This window comes from Vanessa atalanta, chromosome 11, assembly GCF_905147765.1.
Source record: "Vanessa atalanta chromosome 11, ilVanAtal1.2, whole genome shotgun sequence".
In the NCBI taxonomy this organism is placed as follows: Eukaryota; Metazoa; Arthropoda; class Insecta; order Lepidoptera; family Nymphalidae; genus Vanessa; species Vanessa atalanta.
The window spans coordinates 10,599,264-10,620,812 of NC_061881.1; the positions used below are offsets into that span (position 1 = coordinate 10,599,264).

General features: G+C 34.3%; 1 protein-coding gene across 4 annotated transcripts in view; it reads left to right on the plus strand.

Moving 5' to 3' along the window:
• LOC125067229 (tolloid-like protein 2) overlaps positions 1-21,549 on the plus strand; it is a 102,221-nt gene that overhangs the window by 68,094 nt on the left and 12,578 nt on the right. For 2 of the 4 annotated variants that reach the window (XM_047675702.1, XM_047675699.1), the window contains one exon: positions 19,773-19,844. The exons of the other annotated variants lie outside the window; for them this stretch is intronic. In XM_047675702.1, coding sequence (XP_047531658.1) covers positions 19,773-19,844 — 72 coding nt within the window. The remainder of the gene's footprint in view (positions 1-19,772; positions 19,845-21,549) is intronic. 4 annotated transcript variants of the gene reach the window in all.

Consider the following 21,549-nt stretch of genomic DNA (forward strand, 5'->3'; position numbering starts at 1 on the left):
ATCATTAAACTGCATATTATTGATAAGTAGTATCAAAAGTCTATTTTAAACAAATTATTCTGTTTCGTGAAAATAATTCGCTATTACGGCACGCTGTCACGCTGTGCGAAGTTGAAATTATGTACAAACAGTATTTTCAAAGTTCTCACCCAATTTTAGGCCGTTGATAGAATATTATTAGCATATTATAGCATTTTGTTTATGTCGTTATTTATTTATTATTTGAAAATAATTATACAACTGATATAGGTAACATACGAAGTGATACGTCTTTAAAAGTATAAGCAACATTCATCTTCGAAAATATAAACCAAACCAACCTTTATAAAAATAAAAATCAAGTTTTAATATCTGTATTATATAATAATTGAAATGAAAACGCTATAAAGAAAAAAATATTATAATAATTAATTCGAAAACAAATTAGATATGCATATATAATTTGAACCTAAATGAAATAATATCGTTAAACTAAAATATAATAAACAATACAACAAAAAGTATAAATCTCTATAAAGTATGAAACAAAGTCACTTCGTCAGTACGCTTATATAGATCTTTAAAGTACGCAACAGATTTTAATGCGATTTCCAACAATAAACGTTCCCGTACTTTTCGAAGCACGGGCACTTTCATCATCCAGACTCCGGACTGGTACAAATAAATTGACAGAAAATCTTTTAGGTCCAACCAAATACCTCGGGATCTGCAGCCTTATAGTCTGCCACTAGACTAAGGATGTAGTCAATATGTACTTTAATAATAGTGTGGAATAATCAATATTTTCAAAAATAAAGTGAATAATATTGTACACATAACTGATGTTTGTTTTATGAAAACGATAAAATGTTTAAATAATATCACATTTTGTTTCTTTTTTTTCAGGTAAGAGAACGAAAGCGGAACACTGGTAATATAGGAATACAACTAAGTTCAGCAACAATACACATTACAATAGTTAAAATTTAACGGCATTAAAAACGTTGTTCGGTTAAACACATATTTCTCTCTTTCATTCATCATTAATTTGACATTCGTAAGAAGAAGACGAAACTATTATATTTATCATTCTTATATAGCTAATAATTATTAGCTAAATAAATGTTTTATTATAATACAATATAACAATTGGATTTTTACTTATTTTACTACAAACTATTGTACTACAACTAATGATAATAAGTCTTGCAATTATTCGCCATTTTGTATTTCCATTTCAACAAAATGGCTGACTTAATGCGTTCTATATTTGATATTCTGCATCGCCAAAATGAAGAACACGACGGTTGCACATCTTATGAATATTCATTTGAGTTAATGAAATCCATTACAATCATCACCCGAATTTCAGAGAAATGAGGTAACATTTCAAAATTACATTGATTTTCCTCATTAACGAAATAAATTTCGTGGCTCGTCCAAATTATCGTCAGTAGGGCGAATTTTGATAATGTCTGTTAAATGGAGTTTGTGCTGTGTTGTGCTTGTAAGGTGTAACAACATTTTTAATTTTGAAATATTAGTACAATTTTTATGTATGATTCTCTTATTTTCAGTTATTATAAAACAATTGTGTTTTTTTTTTAAGTAAGTTCTTGTTGTAAGCCGAATGCGGATTTTACCGAATAAGAATTAACGAACGAATACTCCGTTAAAAATTTACTCATAGTAATATTCAATTCGTTTTTTTAAATGCTTTATTTTGACTTACAATTTAAGAAAAATATTTATATGAAAGCAACGTAAACATTACGAATAAAAATAATAATCTTAAAAATGTATATTGAAACCACTAAAAAATAAACTATAGTTAAAACAAATCACACTAGTAAGCTGAAAAAGCAAGGCGTGCCTTTATTTTCGTGACCACCTAAAAGTGAATAGCTATCTGATATATACAAATAAGACAAATAAGACACCTATAGCATATAATTTTTTTTAGATCTTAAGTAGTTTAAGTGCGTAAAAAATCATAATTGGACGATAGTGGTAGGTAACACTCAAGATAAAACCAAATTAATGAGGTTTATGGAGGGATCATTTTAAGTGCTGGAAGTAGTGGCCGAAAGGTCTTTTTCTACAGCTTACAGACATCCGGCTAAATATATCCTCCGCTTATACAATAACAAAAAATTAGGGAGGTTTGAAGTATGCTTACCTCAAAGATTCATTTCGTTTGTTGATTTTATAAGCAGTCATTTTAGCACGGAATAAACATTTTAAATGAAAAAAAAATGTTCTTATGTTCCAAAAATATTCGACATCTTAAGAAAATAAGAAATCTTTTTTATTTTTGTAAACTACTGAATATAATAAATTACGTATATTTAATGCATTCAATTAAGTTTACTTTAGTAAGCGCCTAAGCAACTTAATCAATAATAACAATATTTTTGTTAAGTGAATTAGACTTTCAATACAATTACCCAGGTATCAAAAGGCAAAATTAAATAATTTGAAAATCATATCAAACGATAACCAATATATATTTACTGAAATTCCTGCTTGTAAATCAAAAAACATATAAAGACATTTTTACAAGACTGGTAGACCCCTCTAGTGATCGATCATCGATCAGAAGCAGGCGCTTATCTAGTTCAGTGATTGAGGTTCGCCATTTAGAGGCAATATCACAGCGTCTTGAAACTATTCGATTCAGGATGCTCCATTGGTTAACCTCTTCATAATAAAATTGCTTTATGTAACCTTTGTCGTATATGTCCAATAGCTGGTCAGTAACTATTTGCTTGGTGGTAAACGATTGTGTAGCAAAATTACATGTTTCGAATGAAATTTCGCTACGTGAGTACCTATTCGCCAACTCGTATTGGAGCAGCTTAATCAAATAACGCTATTGGAAAAAGGAGGTCGTATATCAATCACCCAACTTTTAACGCACAAAAATAAATCCCTTAAAACAATTATAATTTCCTTAAATTTAAGTAGTATCACATTATTCTTTGGTATTATTGGGATTAATATGGGAATAAAAAAATGCTTCCCCACCAAATACAGCACTTTAAATTCGGATCAAGCTTTAACAGCTGTACTTTTGTATTTATAGAAGAAATTACTTCGTGGTAGGGCTTTGTGGAAGGTCGTCTGGACCAAACAGCAATACTTAGTATTTTTGTGTTCCAGTTTGAATGGCGAGGTAGTTTGAGGTTGGTAACTCATTGGTGATATGAGGAATGATAAATTCTCACCGGTCCAATGTCAAAAGGCATTGGTGACCACTTACCATAAGTTGGTCCCTTTGCCATTCACCTAAATATAAGACATAAAAAATTAAATAAACGAAAAGGCACTTTTTGTTTTTTATTAATTATAAAGGTTGCTTTTCTTTGTAACAAATGTAAGAGGTTCGTGGAGAGATCGATTCAAATATAAATTTTATTACAAATCTATCGTTCGTCCTTATTACTATTTTTTTCTTAACAAAAACACAATAAAAAAATGTAATAAACGTATATTACTTTCAAAATTATAGTATAAATCATGTCAAACTAGAGGTCTTGTTTTTGAGTGGAGTGGGACCTAGAGATCTATACTACAGGCATACTTATACTCGACTAGGACACCAGGCCTTTCCAATTTCTAGACTATTATATGAATGTACAATCTCGTTGGATAGAAATATCGCTTTTTAATATGTTTTTGTGCATAGATATTAAAGACTGATATATGATATCGAAATATGCTCCTCATTGAAATGAATGCCATTCGCTGTATGGGCCGTTCGCTTTTGGTACAAGTTGCTGATGATGATGTTGGACCGATTTTGTTTACGGTAGCCAAACTCAAGGGAGACCAACCAACTATACAGGACATATAATAGTGTACAATTGTGTGCGCCAACATAGGTTCTCTCTCTTCCCTCACTCTCAAAATCCAAGGGGACGGCTAATCCGACACGACCGCATAGAGTTCAGGCACAGGACCAACAGCTTTAGGTGCTTTCCGAGGCACAGGCATGTACAGACTAGAAAAACCCAATAAGTTAGTATCGGTCCGACCTAGGGTTTGAAGTCGGGATCTCGGGACCCGCAGCATTATTTCTAGCCGATACACCAACGAGGCAGTCATATTTGTTACCATAGCGCATAAGAAAAGCATGCTACTGCTTTAAACATTTTACACGTAAAAAAAATATTTATTTTATCAAGTAGGTCGCCTTTTATGTTATCGCGTGACTTTGAGTACGTCACATACATATTTGTTTCATTTCATTTGTATATATTCTGTATTACGAAAAAGGAGTAAATTTATTTTTCTCTTAAATTGATTTTCATTTCTTTTGAACAATTACAAACTTTTCTGCACTTCTAAGGTTGGCTGCCAGAGAATGCTTTTAGCATTAAGTCCGTCTTTTGTAAAATATGCGTTTTGTGTTGTGTAATAAATTATCAAATAAATAAAACAAAAGAATATAACCTTAAAATGTTCATGAAAACAACCTTTTTTGTAAAATAGTAATGTGTAAAAATACCAAATAGATTCATATTAGCACTGCAAGTGAAAACTAATAACTAATAAGTAAACTCATATTTATTGTAAGATTACTAAACTTATATTATAATAGTAAGATTACTTTTTTAATGGGAAGATTCCCATTAAAAAAGTTAATGAAATACATAATTTCATAGGCTTCCTGTAAACTGTCATGTAACACGCTAGTAATTTATCACCAAGGAATATTACGCGAATGATAATAAATTGCTAAAGTTGTTGGAGTGCAGCTGATAAGAGTTATTATGGTGGTATCAGGTGCGCTCGTCGCTTCTTTAAAATAATTCAAGAGATCCTCAGCTTAACATTATGTAGATTTTTGAGACCGTCGCCGCAAAAGTGGTCTGACCTTAGCTTAGATAATAATCTACTTTAGACACAATGTAAGATGTGATGTTTGTAATTTTTAATTTTTATTTATTTACAAGTGACAGCCAGAAGTACCGTAGTAAGTGTTTTGTAATGGCCTTAACTATTGTTTATATTTATCACATTTTTATTTAAGTAGTTTTATAAGTATAAAGTAGTATAAGTATAGTATTACTGGATTTTGTACTTCAAATAAAGCGAATGATATACACTCTTACAATATATTGGGGAACTCCTGCATAATTTTATGGTATAGGTAGGAGGACGGGCTAGTGGGCACCCGAAGAAAAGTGGTTACCACCGCCCATAGACAATGACGCTATCAAACATTAACCATTCCTTACATCGCCCATACGCCACTAACCTTGGAAGCTAACGTGTTATGTCCCTTGTGCCTGTAGTTAGGCTCACTTACATAATAAGTAATTACTTTCAAAATTTTTAAAAATAGCTTCGGTATGTGGTTTTTCTTCCTTTTAAATGTTAGATGCTGAGTTTTTATTATTTCACGCAATTTAATACTAATTAAGAAACTCAAACGGCTAACAAATCACACGTTATAAGTATCTCGTTACTTCAACGTCCGACACGTTTGGAAAGTCACGACGTAACTAGAGCACTCTCGCGCGTGGTTGATGTTTACCTTGCCTGCTCTTGTATTTTATTACAAAGAGATTGGAATAAGTTCTTACAGTAATAATTGTTTTATTATCACACTAACCCTTTTATCCCGATTATGTATTGATAAACTATATACAAGGATTTGTTCCCTTATACATTAATATGCAAAAATAAAGCAGTTCAGTTTTCGTTTGTGTTGTCTACCGATTTTTTATAATTATTTTGGTAGCTGTCGACGATAATGACGTTTTCAATGTTATCAATAAAATAATTGATAATAATTAGAGTTTTCCAATAATTATTTTATATATTAAATGGTCGAATTCAAGGGACTCAAACTCGTGTTTGTCAGGTGGTCACCTGACAAACACGAGTACTCTGGGCGAATACAAAAGTTGTATTTAACATTAAAAAGACATATGTATATCCTACCTACGTATGTATATATAGCCATCTGATTTACATCAAATAGAGTGGTACTATCTTATTATAAATATTATGATTATTCGACAATTATTACGTTTATTTAATAATTAGTTGCAAAAATAATTTTAGTGAACGTCTACTACGTCGCGAAAAGAGTAACAATGTTAAACAATGTATCACTCAGACACATAGTGTTTGAGATCTCGTGATGAGTCAGACGTATTTCGTTTATATAGATATATATATTATATTTTGTACGTTTGTAGATATTATATTTCTAACACCAATATCTTCGAGCAGATATCAACTAACATTCTAGGTATTTGTCCATCTTATTACGATAATGTAAAAAAATATATATTACTCGTACACTTCTTGATCCAGTGGACTGAGACACGAAATAATTAATGAGAATCAGGTGTCCCTCGGAGATAAGCAAGAAATCATTTTAGACGCTTATTTTACCATTATATCTTCGTAAGAGCTTTAGCTAAATACTTTGAGTAAACCTTCTTGTGATACCGTCTTCTCATAGTTCAAGTTAATATTTAGATTTGTACATATAAATCCCAGGCGTTTTATAATAACTAACAGTTACAAATGAAGATACCACACAAATACACAGCAATAAAGTTAAAAATTTAAAAACTTAAATCATAAATGAAAATATACCTACTCAAGAAATAAGCTATTACATGCATATACAATATATATATATATATATATATATATATATATATATATATATATTCATATGTTTACAATATTATCCATACTCTAATATGGAGATATTTTGAGTCTTGAGAAAGGACATCGGACTGTTTTTAATTCATTCATATTGTAAAATAAGGGTTGACGGCTTGTGTGAACAAAAAGTAAAAAAAAATATTATATAGATGTTTTCCTATTTTTTTAATATGAAGATATATTCATAGTAATTGATTGATAATTTTCGACGGTCATCCGCTCGCACTTGACCAGCTGTTACGCAACATCTTCTTCTACAGAAACCCCCCCCCCCACTGATAAATATATACATGTTGTATGCACGATTTCATGTTCAGTTGTAAATAAAGTAATACAAAACAAAAAAATATTAAAACACTCCCAATCGTATTGATCATATTAGTTAGAATTATGCACGCAAGTAATGTTAAATCTACGTAATGTAAATATCTCAGAAACGAGCATTACACCAGTGTATCCGCTATGAACATTTTAGTACGCAAACTTACAATCTCACAACTTCTAATATTGTAGAAGTTAAATTTACGTACGCCACTGCAGACTACTAAATGATCAAAGTAGGCAACCCTTTACACGACTATATTTGTTGTTTATTTAAGTTTAATTTACATTTATGACCTAATTTTATGTCTATTCTACTATATTAGAAGACGATTTCTATATAATGTCTAGTTAAAGAAACTACGGAACCAATATAGACAAGCTTATTCCAGAAGATACAGCGCCTTTTGATAATGGATTCAGTGTATATAATTATGTTAGATTTAGACAAAAAACGTGTCAAGAGTGTATTTCATGTTCTTGTAATATATATAATTTTACATTTTTGAACTGCGTAACTAGAAACAGCACGTGAAAATCTGTATGGGTACATTATTAAAAAAGTTTGAAATTACGCTTCAGAAAAAAGCTTCAGGCACGCAAAAGGTGATAACTATGTGATATTATCGCTGGATAGGCTGAATATAGACTTTAACTAGTTGTTGAAGTTGCACATACACAATAAACGTATAAATAAATACGTGTAACTATAATTTTATCCCATAAAAATATATATAATAATTTAACATAGAGAAGCAACTGCGCAAATAAGATTGAAGATAAACATCTCCAAATTTTTACTCAATCAGCTCACGGAAAAATAGGAATTCAAATAAAACGCAAAGAATCCTTAAAAGACCAAGTTGAGAATTCTTTTGAAAATCAACTGGGCCCAGAATTTAGCTGCCGTAAAACAAAAGGGAAAAAAAATAAAAAGTTCCCGCAAATTACTTTTGCGAAAGGCTAGAAGTATAATGGTGATTTTGTAGGCCCGAAATTATTTCACTCCAACGAACCCAGATAAAGATTAAACCGGGATCGGACCGGCTCTCGATAGATTGATCGTTCACCTGAATTTTAGCTGTACAATGAATTTAATGTCCCTCCTAACCTATTGAGATTTTATTATAATTTCAGCTATAACCACGATATTTCCGAAATAGTTGACTCGATATTATATTGAGCTATTCTGAGTTCGCTTTGAATTTTTAAAGTTTATGTTTCGATTTGGAAGCAAATAATAAAATTGGTCTGCTGCAGCTTGGACTGCTCACACCTAAAATAACTAACCACATTTATATAAATTCAGCTAACCACTTCGCATCAGCCACAATTGATGCGGTAGACTCTCGATTCTCTTGAACATTTTTTTTGCCCATGTTCGTGTAACGCACAACGTAACGCAACGTGTAACGCGTTTGATACATTTTTTTTTTTAGCATATTATTGCTTTTAATAACAAGATGAGAAAATATGACGAAGTTAAATGTTATCTGCCTGGAAATCATATTAGTGGTGTACGTCTCAGCTAAACCGTAATCGGTATACCTCTATCAGTAAACATGGACGATATCTACAATTACACGAACGGGCGCCACCCCCAATATCCGTCGAGACAATCAAGATGGCTGAACATCCGGCCGCCATGTTGTCGTACTATTGCGATTTCCCGTAAACGATTTCACGGGAAATTTAACTCTAAATTGGTATTTCACAGTTTTTTTGGTGTCCATTAACACCTTTATCTATTTAATTAAGTCAAGAATTTCAATTTACATCTTGTAAGTGAACTCTGTCATATATTTTTTCTTTTAAGCTGCGCTGCTTCATAGTTGAAGAATTTTGTAATATTTGCAATGTTTCGAAATTTTCTTATTCTTTCGACTCCTGACTTATTGATTTTATCGAAAAAGTTCACTAATGGAGGGAAATCGTTGCAGTGTTATACTTTGTAAAAGTTTTGTATAGTTTAAAGATACTTATATTATTAATACTGAACTGAATAAAGTAACGACGGTAACAATTAATTAACCACATCTAAGTAAAGGTTGTAAGGCAAAGTCTTATGACCTTGGGGGTAGACCGTTGTACATATTTTACCGCCAAAAAGCAATACTTAGTATTCTTGTTTTTTTAATTTAAGCGACTGAGCTAGTAAGCACACATACACGAGACATAACATCTTTATCTTCTGGGTTCATGTTGAATTGACGATCGGAGGGATGGTTAAAATTTCTTACAGTGTCAATGTCGATGGGCTATTAGAACCTCTTACCATCAGGTGGTCCAATTGCCAGTCAAAAAATTATAAATAAATAACAATATGGCAACAACAGCAACAATTAGGACTTGTTAAATAATATCAATTGGGAAAATGTTATCGATCCTATTGGAGAAAGTATTGGGAATTGAATGCGTCCCGCTTCTTTACTTCAAATTTAAATTGATTTGTCTATATTCACACTTTAAAACTTGTTTTGTTAATTGCAATTTACTTAATATTCGTTGAAATAGTTTATAGTTGCCCGGGAAAACATCTGCAGATTTCTTTTATAATACTTTATACAACACTACACCAAAAATATATATATAACGAATAAAGGATTTTTAAAAATACTGCTAAACTGAACAGTCAGTTGTGTTATGAATTTGATATTCCCCATGAGAGTTTGTGTTAAGAATGTTTAATGTGCTGCGATCATACAAAATTAAGCTTTCATTCAAATCGGTCCGAATGTTGTGTGTGGGAGGTTACGCTCATGCAACTCCATTCCATTTTACCCAAAAAATTAACATCGCATTTTTTCCAGGAGTGACATAAAATTGTCTTCTCATTTGCATATATAAATAGCGACATCGCTCGAACGAATTTATCGAATAAAGTGTTGTGTGTGCGTTGACAAGTGTCTTGGGAATATATAAGTAGGGTAGATATTTAGTTAAACAAATTGCTTGTGACCTGCCAAGCATTATGAACTATCAGCGAAGGAAGAGAACTGAATGATTTACGGATTTATCAGTAATTTTCTTATAATTCTTAAAATCTTTACTCTAATGTCACCGACGCGGTCACACAGCGCTCCTGATTCGTAGAGGCCCAAGCGAGCCTCAAACGATTCTTTAATTTTAAATCATATTTTCACGAAGGGTCCTCATAGATGCAAAAAAACAGAGTCTCCAGTTTTGCATTGAGCCCGAAAAGGCTCCGATAGGATCTTTATCTTTATTCAATCCAATATGATGTGTATACCCACTGTATTGTAAAACTATATACGCAGTCGCGTTTACATACATAGTTTTACAATAAAGTACGTGGTTTAAGGACTTTGTAGCCACGGATTCATTGAATATGAAATAAGACTCATAAGTTAGAAATAAGAGAAGAGAAGTTAAAATTAACTGTGGATTCTAATTATGGAAACGAATACCCAAGAAGCATGTATTAACTTTGCGAAGTCGGAAACTAGGTGTTATTGGTTTATCTTTCCTCTTCGTGTCTAAACAACGACTGTCAACGTTTTTTTCAAAAGGATCTACATTACTGTGAATATATATAATATTGTAAACATATTGTGAAGCAACTGCAATTATATGGACTTTATTACAGACATCCCGAGAGGAGTCTCGAGCTCCAATATTATAAATAGACCGGAAAGCCCTTTTCAGAATAAAAACTGTTTCAATATCTGTAGTAAAATAACATAAAATAACCCTAACGCAAAATGACTAATAGAACAGTCAGTTTTGTATTGAGGGAAATTGTTTAGTAGAAAACTTTTTTTTTTTTAAGTAATTGAAATAACTGTATTGCTTCTTTCTGTAAGTTTATTACATCCGTTTTTATATTTATTTTTACTATCCCATTATTTCTTATTTTAATTATTATTTATTTAAAATAAACTTTTAATAATATACAAGTGCATAGTGTAAAAATAATCACATTCCAAATTACTCTCATTGAGAGCGAGTAACGAATGGAAATCCGAAAAAGAATGCATAAGTATTGTTCGAATAAACCTCGGCGTCGCAACGAACGACCGTAATATTTCGTACAATACAACCCCATGGGCATATTGAAGAAAAGAATTTTCATTCATTCATTTCATCTCGAGAAACATATGGAACATTTCGTAACGCTTTATTTTATCGACTGCACCCTTTCGTTATTCTTATCGTAATCGTGGAAACGTGTGCTTTTCTTCTGTACGTCTTTTCCAGGTCAGTACTAACCTTAAGCGAGTAACGCGTGTTCGAAGGAATAAAGGATTATGTAATATTATATAAGGAATGACTTTTTACCGTCTAGAAAAAACAGGTCGTGTTGTAGAAAATGTACGTGAGAATTTATTGTGTATCTACGAGTTTATATTTGTTCGAAATTTCCGCAAGGTGTATACTTTCTCTGTATGATACATACTGTAATTGTCATTTTTTTGCATTAGCACCAAGCAAACGCACACGTAGCTTTGGATGCCCTTTTGATAGAAGATACATCAGCAGATACTATAGCGGCTACTATAAATTATGCATACTATGTATAATTTTTACTAATACTGCTACAAACAGGGAAGTGTATTTTTTAGTTTGTCTGTATTTGACGCAGTAATGAGTTAGCGGAATGAGTTAATTTTTTGAACCGTGACAGCTTATGGGCTCCTTAATAATAAATAAATTTTGTCAAAATGTTCAGTTCAATATTAATTACTATTATATTATTAAAGGTTTCTAACTCTCTCTAAATACAACAATTTACAGCTATAAACTCATGAACAAATTTTCCACAAGACATGGTAAAAATACATCTATATCAAAAGTAGTATTTAATTAGTATCCTTCATAATGATAAAGAATACTTATTAAATAATAATTTATTTAATAAAAAAAATAGAGAAAACAATCGACCTATATCAAATAATAACAAATTTAATTTCCGTAACGCATAAGCCTTCTAATACGTCTTCTTAAAAAAATACACTTCTAACTCAACCGAGGTTAACAGTTTGAACCTTAAAGCAAATATGATAGAACATCAGCAATAAATAAAACATTGATTAGTCAACTTTTAATTCTCTGCTGTCTGGACGAAAATTATACTATATATAACAGCAATATAGAAAAGGACACAGAAGGACTCCAAATATATACTACGCTACCAAATAGAGACTGAAATGAAATAGCGGATAAGGAATGAATAGTTTTCGGACTTATTTTGAGGAAGCAGATTGTATGCTCTGAGTAATAAGGCTTATTCTAAACAAGTTTGTCTATACAAGCCGATCTGAGTAATAAAACTAATTTTAAGATATATTGGTAGTTCCGTTATACTTACCGAAAAAAATTCAACAAATTATCTTCAATTGTTAGGACCAATGTTACTTCCTTATTTTGTCTACTGCCAAAATATTACCTGTAAGATTGATTTTCCACCTCAACAATTTGAGCTACCTAGCTAAACAATGTTCAAAAATAAAGGTTAAATATCCTATTTCATTATAGATTTATGGTATGTTATCCGGAAGACACATGGTTATTACACAACGAGATAAGACCACCAATTATTAGGGTCAAAATTAGAACAATGAAATAAATTGCGTTCTTGGATTTCTATAGAAATATTTTTAGCACCATCGTTATAATTAAAGCGTAATTCTACTAAATTAACTTTGCAATGACAAAACAACTTGATCTATATAATTAACTTAAACTGTCACAAGCTTTGTAAGATAAAGAAGATTTAAAACCTAAACCTAAGTACACTAACATTCTCCGGTGACGTAATTGATTGTTGTCTGAGTAAAGGCATATTCCAATATTTTACATTTATCTCTAAATTTATTTTCATTATCTTATTAATACCTGTACAAAATATGGAGGTTATTATAGAGATTTAAAATTTAAGAGAGCCGAGATGGCCCAGTGTTTAGATCGCGTGCATCTTAACCGATGATTGCGGGTTCAAACCCAGGCAAGCATCACTCAATTTTTATGTGCTTAATTTGTTTTTATAATTCATCTCGTGCTCGAGAGTGAAGGAAAACATCGTGAGGAAACCTGCATGTGTCTCACACACACACACATCAGCCCGCATTCGTCCACTGCTGGACATAGGCCTCTCCAAATGCACGCCACTGTGGTCTTTCTTCGGCAACTCGCATCCAGCTCCTGCCAGCCGTCTTGCGCAAATCGTCACTCCACCGAGCCTGAGGACGTCCTACACTACGTTTGCCGAGACGCGGTCTCCACTCTAGAACACGTTTTCCCCAACGGTTATCGGTTCTACGACAAATATGGCCAGCCCACTGCCACTTCAGCTTACTAATCCGGTGGGCTATGTCGATGACCTTGGTTCTCTGACGGATCACCTCATTTCTGATGCGATCCCTCAGAGATACTCCGAGCATAGCCCTTTCCATAGCACGCTGAGCGACTTTAACCCGGTGGACCAGCTTTGTCGTGAGTGTCCACGTTTCGGCTCCGTATGTCATGACGGGTAGGACGCACTGGTTGAAGACTTTCGTCTTAAGGCACTGTGGGATCGACGATGTGAAGATTCGTCGTAACTTCCCAAATGCTGCCCAACCTAGCTGAATTCTTCTATTCAACTCGTCCTCAAAGTTGTTTCTACCTAATCGCAATGTCTGCCCGAGGTAGACATATTTTTGAACAACTTCGAGGACGGTACCGTGTATCGCAATCGGTTCCGGTAGAACATGTTCATTGAACATGACCTTGGTTTTATCCAAGTTCATCCGTAGGCCGATGCGCATAGAAGAATCAGCCAGCTCATTCAGCATCTGTTGTAGGTCCTGCAGCGTTTCTGCCATGATGACGATGTCATCTGCGAATCTCAAGTGAGAGATGTACTCGCCATTGATGTTGATGCCACGCCCTTTCCAGTTCAGCGTCTTGAACATGTCCTCCATTGCATTAGTGAACAATTTGGGGGAAATAACGTCCCCTTGTCTCACTCCTCGATGCAATGGTATGGGATTCGTTTGCCGACTCTGTACTTGGACGGACATGGTGGCGGCCTTGTAGAGACATCTCATCACTTGGATGTATCGCCAATCAACTTGGCAACGCTGCAGGGACTCCAGAACAGCCCAGATTTCAACCGAGTCAAAGGCCTTCTCATAGTCCACGAATGCGAGACACAGGGGCCGATTATACTCATGGGACTTCTGTATAATCTGCCGCACTGTGTGGATGTGGTCTATGGTGCCGTATCCGCTCCGAAATCCGGCCTGTTCCGGGGGTTGGAATTCGTCGAATCTTCGCGCAAGACGGTTCGTGATCACTCTTGAAAACAGCTTATAGATGTGGCTCATTAGGGATATGGGTCGATAGTTCTTCAGCAGGGTCTTGTCTCCCTTTTTGAAGAACAGGACGACCACACTCCTACTCCACGCCTCCGGAGTTCTCCCTTCGAAGAGGACAGAGTTATAAAGCTTCTGGAGCTCCCTCAGTACGGGTTTACCTCCTGCTTTCAATAGCTCTGTTGTAACGCCGTCCTCTCCTGGGGCTTTTCCATTTTTAAGCTGTTTAAGAGCAATCTCGATTTCGCCAATACTGACTTCTGGCAGGTCTTCGGTGAAATGGCGTGTTAATGTAGCTCTAGCATCCTCATTTTCGGGATCAGGTCGAGATGCATGCGATGCGTATAACCGGCCGTAGAAGTCCTCTACTTCCGAAAGAACTGCCGGCTTGGAAGAAACGACTTCTCCACTTGCTGTGGTCAACTTCGTCAGGTGGCTTCTTCCAAGAGATTGTACGAACACCTTAGACCCCCGATTCTGCTCGATGGCTCTTTCAATCGTAAGAGTATTGGAGCACCGGAGGTCGTGTCGTACGCGCTTGCTGATCTCTTGGTTTAGTTGCCGTTTCTCGGACGAAGTGGCAGGTGGGTTTTCACGACGTTTCTTCATTAGCCCTAAAGTCTCTTCCGAAAGTTTGGACTTTCTGCCCTTACGCTGCATGCTACAAAATCTCGTGCCTTCTTCCCTGAGAATTCTCACTACATTTTTGAGGTTCTGGTTTACGTCTGTTGTGGTTTTCACGGCAGCGAATCGGTTCTCCAGGTTTGACTGGAGCGTTTCAGATCCCGCAATGGTTTGGAGCAGGGATGGTCGGAGTGTAGACTTCATCAGACGGACGCGCTCGGCCTTAAAATTGATATTCAGAGAGCCTCGGTGATCACTACCGGTATTGAACCTGTTGATCACTGAGACGTCTCTGAATATGTGCCTTTTGTCCGTCATGATGAAATCGATCTCATTTTTGGTCATAGTGTCGGGGCTTTGCCACGTCCACTTCCTTTGGGGCTGCTTCTTGAAGAAGGAGTTCATCAAGAAGAGCCCCTCCCGTTCGAGAAAGTTGACAATCATTTGCCCCCTATGATTTCTGCTTCCAAATCCATGGGGTCCTACTACCGATTCGCTACTTTGGGATGTAAGGGAGCGCAAACTACACCTTGGCGCTCCAAGCCAACCTCACCTGCCCGTGGTGCATCCTGCCGATCAGCAAACGAGGCTCTGGCGACCGACTGATGGCGGTATAACCATCAAAAATAGGCGTAGCTAAATACCACAGGCCGGTAACGGGCAGCAGCGTCACCGGTGCGAGAAGTTGCGTCCTGCGATCGCCAACCCGCCTGCCCAGCGTGGCGATTATGGGCAATACCTCCAAATGGTAAAAACAGGTAAGCCACGGCCCCCAGTTCCCGGCGGTCCCGCTATTCCTCGTCATGGTGGCGACGGTGGTAACGGCGGGATGGGGGGTGCTAAGAATCACCGGGCTACGGGAGGCCACCACAACCGACTGACCCTGGCGACGTACAACGGACGCACGCTACGGCTTGACTCGCATCTAGCGCAACTCGAGGTGGAACTTGGGAAAATTAGGTGGCACATATTAGGGTTATGTGAAGTCCGTAGAGAGGGAGAGGACACCGTAACCCTCGAATCGGGCCACCTAATGTACTTCCGAGAGGGAGACCAACAATCCCAAGGAGGCGTTGGGTTTCTGGTTAATAAGTCCCTAGTTGACAACGTTGTGGAAATCTCCAGTGTGTCGAACAGGGTAGCGTACCTCATTGTAAAGCTCACCGAGAGGTACAGCCTCAAGGTGGTGCAAGCGTACGCACCGACCTCGACACACTCGGACGATGAAGTGGAGGAAATGTTCGATGATATATCGAGGGCCCTCCACTCCACCACGAAAACCCACTACAACGTTGTCATGGGGGACTTCAACGCTAAAGTGGGAGTACAGAATTGTAGCATGTGTCTAATTTCAACGAAATTTTGCCACATATGAATCCACCAAATCGCATTGGAGCAGCGTCATGGTATATGCTCCAAACCTTCTCCTGAGAGGGAGAGGAGGCCTCAGCTCAGCAGTGGGAAATTTACAGGCGGTTAATGTATTGAGATTTAAGGAGTAGGTAAAAATATTTGTAAAGTTTTATGTAAAATAACCACCGTAAAGATATAACATGATTCTAAAGGTGTGCAATGATGATATGTTAGATATTCGTCAACAACTGTTCATGATGATGAAGGAATAATTCTAATAACGGCTTCAAACGTTTTTCTAAATTGTTTGAATAAACAGTCCACTCTAATATTCATTTACACTCAGTTCATCCTTTCTATTGTATAAGTTAACATTCGAAACAAGGTGAAGTGTTTAAAACTTTTATAGTGGGTTAGTGATATAATAGAAGTTGACAAGGTTATTAAGACCTATAGCAAATATGTAATACCCAGATGAGGTTGCACAAAGTCCTACCAAACCACCTTATTTTTCAAAGATATATGATATTTACCAGTATGAGAATTTGCAGTTACCTAAAATGGCGGCATTGACGACTTGGTTCTTTATTTAAAAAATAATTATTCTATATTATTTAAATATAAATAAAATTCAATTAAAAAATTAAAGGCATATGTCATTATGTACGCTATATTCACTCTGAATATTACCACATACAAAATAAAACATGAGCTCTGCCATAAATATACTGGCTACCTCACATTGGTCGTACTTACATTTTAGAATAAAAGGAAACAAACATTTTTTTATATATTTATACGTTTTATTTATTTGAATATTATCGTTTACCTTACGTTGTGCTTGAGTTGGACCTTAAATTCTCCTAATATTTCATTACATTTGTAATACGAAACGAAACATAACATATAAAAAAGATCTATTTGAGTGAATCATTATATTGAAATCATATTGATTTTTATACAAAATGTGTTGATGATGAGAAAGCGCATTGTTCATGGTCGTTTATTTCTCAAAGGACTTATTACAATAGATAATCTAAAGTTGTAGCAATCAGTTCACAGGCCATTAAAAGCGTGATTCTAATTCATTTATAAGGAGTCCACTGAGTTTGCTCATAAAGCGTAAATCGGGACTTTTTGCGAGCAAAGTAACTCGATTCATAAAGAAAGTCGGTTTGTTGCGAACCCTCTGTAATGATAAATGACTTCCATTGTACTTTGGTCTTGACTAAATTCATTATTATTGCCACTCAACTGAAACTGGAGATCGACTTGAAAACTTGTAAAGGAAACTTTGAATGTTTATTTTTTTTGTAATATTCGGTAACATTACTTCCAATAATTTTGTCATCGACTACCGATACAATGATTCATTATTATTTACAACTTGTATGTATTATATGTATATAATGTATGTATCAAATAGTCATAACAAAAGCCCATAGCGTTAAAAATACCAATATTATTGAAATTCACGTTTTATATAAATTATATAATAATTCATTCAAGTAATAATTTTAGTGTAAAGGAAAATGTTTCGAAAACATGTCAGTATCGATTCTAATATGGACTGTTGATAATAAAAGTCGTACCGCTTATTACTATAATTAGTATAAGATTCATAAATATGCTACAATTATTACGAAATATTTAATAACAAACTATTATCCTCATTTAAACCGAGTGAAAACTCGTGAAAGAATCTGATCATTTATGGAAGCTTTAGTGGCGAAAAAAGAGAATACTGTTGGAGCGGATGTTTCTAAGTGGGTGTTGCTTGTCTATTTTAAACCGTATTCCACTGTGATAAGGTTAAAATAGAGTGGAGTATAACTTCCGCGCTGTAAACGAGTAAGTTGGATGCTACGTTCAACGCAGGAAGTCTGATGAAGCTATACGTGCTATAGATACAGTTTAAATATTATGTCGATTGTGAACTAGACAATTGTGGATATTATTATTGTTTAATATATAAATTAAATAATATCGCTTTTGTTTTATATGACAGAAAAGTAATGCTATATCTATACCATTAATAAATAATAGTATCAATATTTCTGACGGCCAAAAATCGATACGAGTATGAACCAAAGTTACAGTGCTATTTTCACTGTGTGATATTTAGAACGTTTGGATAAAATTGAGGTATGTTTAGTATCAATATAATGTCTGGAATTTAAATCGCTATCTATCAAGGAAACTGTAGCAGAGTTGATTTTAGAATGTCACACCAAGTTAACAGTAGTTTCAGAATAGTATTCAGATAGTTACAGCAGTAAGTGTCTTCAAACGGGCAAACTTTACGCCTAAATCGTGTCCAAGACTTAAAATTAATTAATGAGGCCGTGAAGTTTCTTGGAGTAAGGTATCAAAATTCCGAATTATCCGCCATTTTGGATTTTTATACAGAAAACATTGAATTCGTAGCATATCAACGATACTGTAGAGTGGATTATCTTGCTGAAGGTTAGTTTTTAGTTGGTTTGATTACTTCCAAATTATTTCCATGAAATCACATGAAATTATTTTAAGTATATTATAGTCACAATAAAATGATGCTTTATTAAGTAAGGCATTCAAGTTTTAAGTGTAAATTCAACACATTGATATGAGTTAGGTATTGGTATTATGTTTTAAGGAACTTGTTTCAACATCGATCCAAGTGCTCGAACCGCCTACAAGATTAGCAAATAGCACTTAAACTCTGACCTGATCTTTAAAACGACGAATATAATATTTAAGACTAAGTCTATTGAGACCTAAGTTTTATGATATTTGGTATTTGGTACTCATATTTATCTACCTACTAACGATTTTCAATGAATAAATTTTAGTCTAAAAGCCAGGCTTACTGTATAACCATCCATTTACATTTCATTTCACGCAGTCAAGATAATTTGTAAACCATTGTAAAGATCATTTAATGCAGATCAATTCTGTTTTTTTAGACATGGATTTAATGCGATAGAAAAGTAAAGAACATCAAAATAGTTCAAAAACTATTCCTGTCAATCATGTGTGAAAAATGGTAATACTGTAACTTGCGAAAAAAATGATTGAGTAATTATTTTTTTTATTAATTCGATGCAGGAATTGTAGGTCACAGTTGGTATTCCGAATGGTCATCTTACTCACTGTCTTTTAATTATTATCACTAATAAAAAACGTAATCATATTTTTTTATATCTATATATATTTTAACTTTGACATTTACAAATAAGTACAATTGTTTTTCTTTTTAGATTCAATGGGTTACGAGTCGTGCGCTTTTGGATTTACCAAATCTTCCATAAATCTTTTAATTCCTAATACGATAAAGAGAAATTATCTTTCTCAACTAAAATTGAATTTTTTAGAACAACCACTCTTACTTTTGTTCAACGTCAACCAGTGCTATACCAAATTGGATAAAGTTAGTTGCAACATCAGAACGTTAAAGTACTCGCAAGTTCGTTGGAGCAGTAACCGGTTGTTGTTTCTGTGCAGTGCTCGCGGGAGAGACCACGGAGCTCTCGAGTCTGGCCTCGCTCGCCGAACCCTCGCCTACTAAGCTTCCAAGTATGTTTTACATAACAAGTCATGCTTCAATAAGATCTCGAAACAAACATACGAATTAATATGCAAACAGTAAATAAATATGATATACACGTTTGTGTTTCGCGGATTCAGTGATTAGACAAGTCTTTCACAAGAGAAATGCTTGGAAGCTATATAGTTTATTAAGTTGTAACTTCGTTTTTCTTTCTTCTTAGTCTATAGTTAGCTGCAAAATTTTCGAAATCTTTTGTAGAGAGATCTTATTCTAGCTGAATTTAGTGTTCATTATTAATGCACTCTTGAATTCATCCCGAGCACTGGACCTATATCCAAAATTAGAATCATGTCGTACTGCTTTAAAAATAAATAATAATACCAAATCGCTTTTGAGGCATCCTAAAATATCATCACAATTGCTAAGTTACCACGCTTATAATTTGGTTAGAATGTTATTGATTTTAAGTTCAAATTATTATGATATTTTTATTAAATACGTATTAATAACTACATTGATATAATTTTTTATAAACTGGTACGAATCGTAGATGTAAACGTTCTACTTCAGAAAAAATACATAATATCTAAGGACCTGCATTAATCTGACTTAATGAAGGCAGTAATCGACTCATGCGGTAAGCTTTGGCTCGGCTCGCAGAAGTTTTAATGGGTAGACATATACAGATACCAAATACCTACATGTTGAGAGATAAAAAAAAAATTGTTTTATGCTGAAATTCTGTTTTAAGAACATCTCTTTTGATGACTAGTATACATACAATGAACTGTTACCGATTTAATTATATTTATTTGAAATTAATTTTAAATTTAAAACATATTAATACTAAAAATATATCCTAAAAATTTCATTCGATAGATTAAATACTACGGTATTAAAAGTATATTAAAGTAAAATGCTCTAATTTTGCAGAAATGATTTAGAGGTTATTCCAATATCCACCAACCCGAATTGGCAACTACATTTCGGCTTAGTGGATACACATGGTAATTTTAATCATATACAAATAATTATAAGTTATCGTCTTAATGTGATGTAAATACCAGATGATCTGACCCGAAAGAATTTTAAACTCCTTATTTTGAGCGATTTATGAGACACATTATATTAGTTGAATTAGTAATATAAATTTAATTACATATAAAACCCCTTAAAGATAAGGAAGCACTCCACGCACACATAAAGTATCTTACCACCAAACAAGAATGCTGTTTTTGTTGTATATGTGTGGACGTCCAATGATTAGTCAGATACAACGTGCATGCAGCCGAATGTAACATTTTTAATTCTATATTTGAATTAGCAAGCTATTTTTTAATGTTTTATATGACTATTTGCTTTTGTGGTTGTGCCCGTTTGGGTAGGTAACACCCACTCGTCATATACTCTGCCACTGAGCAGCAATACTTAGCAATAGCCGCATGGGTTATGAAATATGCTAATGTTTATGGGCAGTGTTGATCACTAACCAATATTGATTTTTAACCAATGCCATAAAAAATAAAAATGTTAGTACATTACTATTTTACAATGTATAAGATAAATAGGAAGTTTACAATTTCTACGTTTCACGATAGAAGGTCCGGATTTTTCCTTCCTTTATTGCAATTAATTTTGAGACGCCATTCTAATTTCCAACTCCAACGATTAATAATATCTTTAGCTGTTACGCCAGGTATGAAACTTAGCCCCAGGTTCAGCGATTCGTTG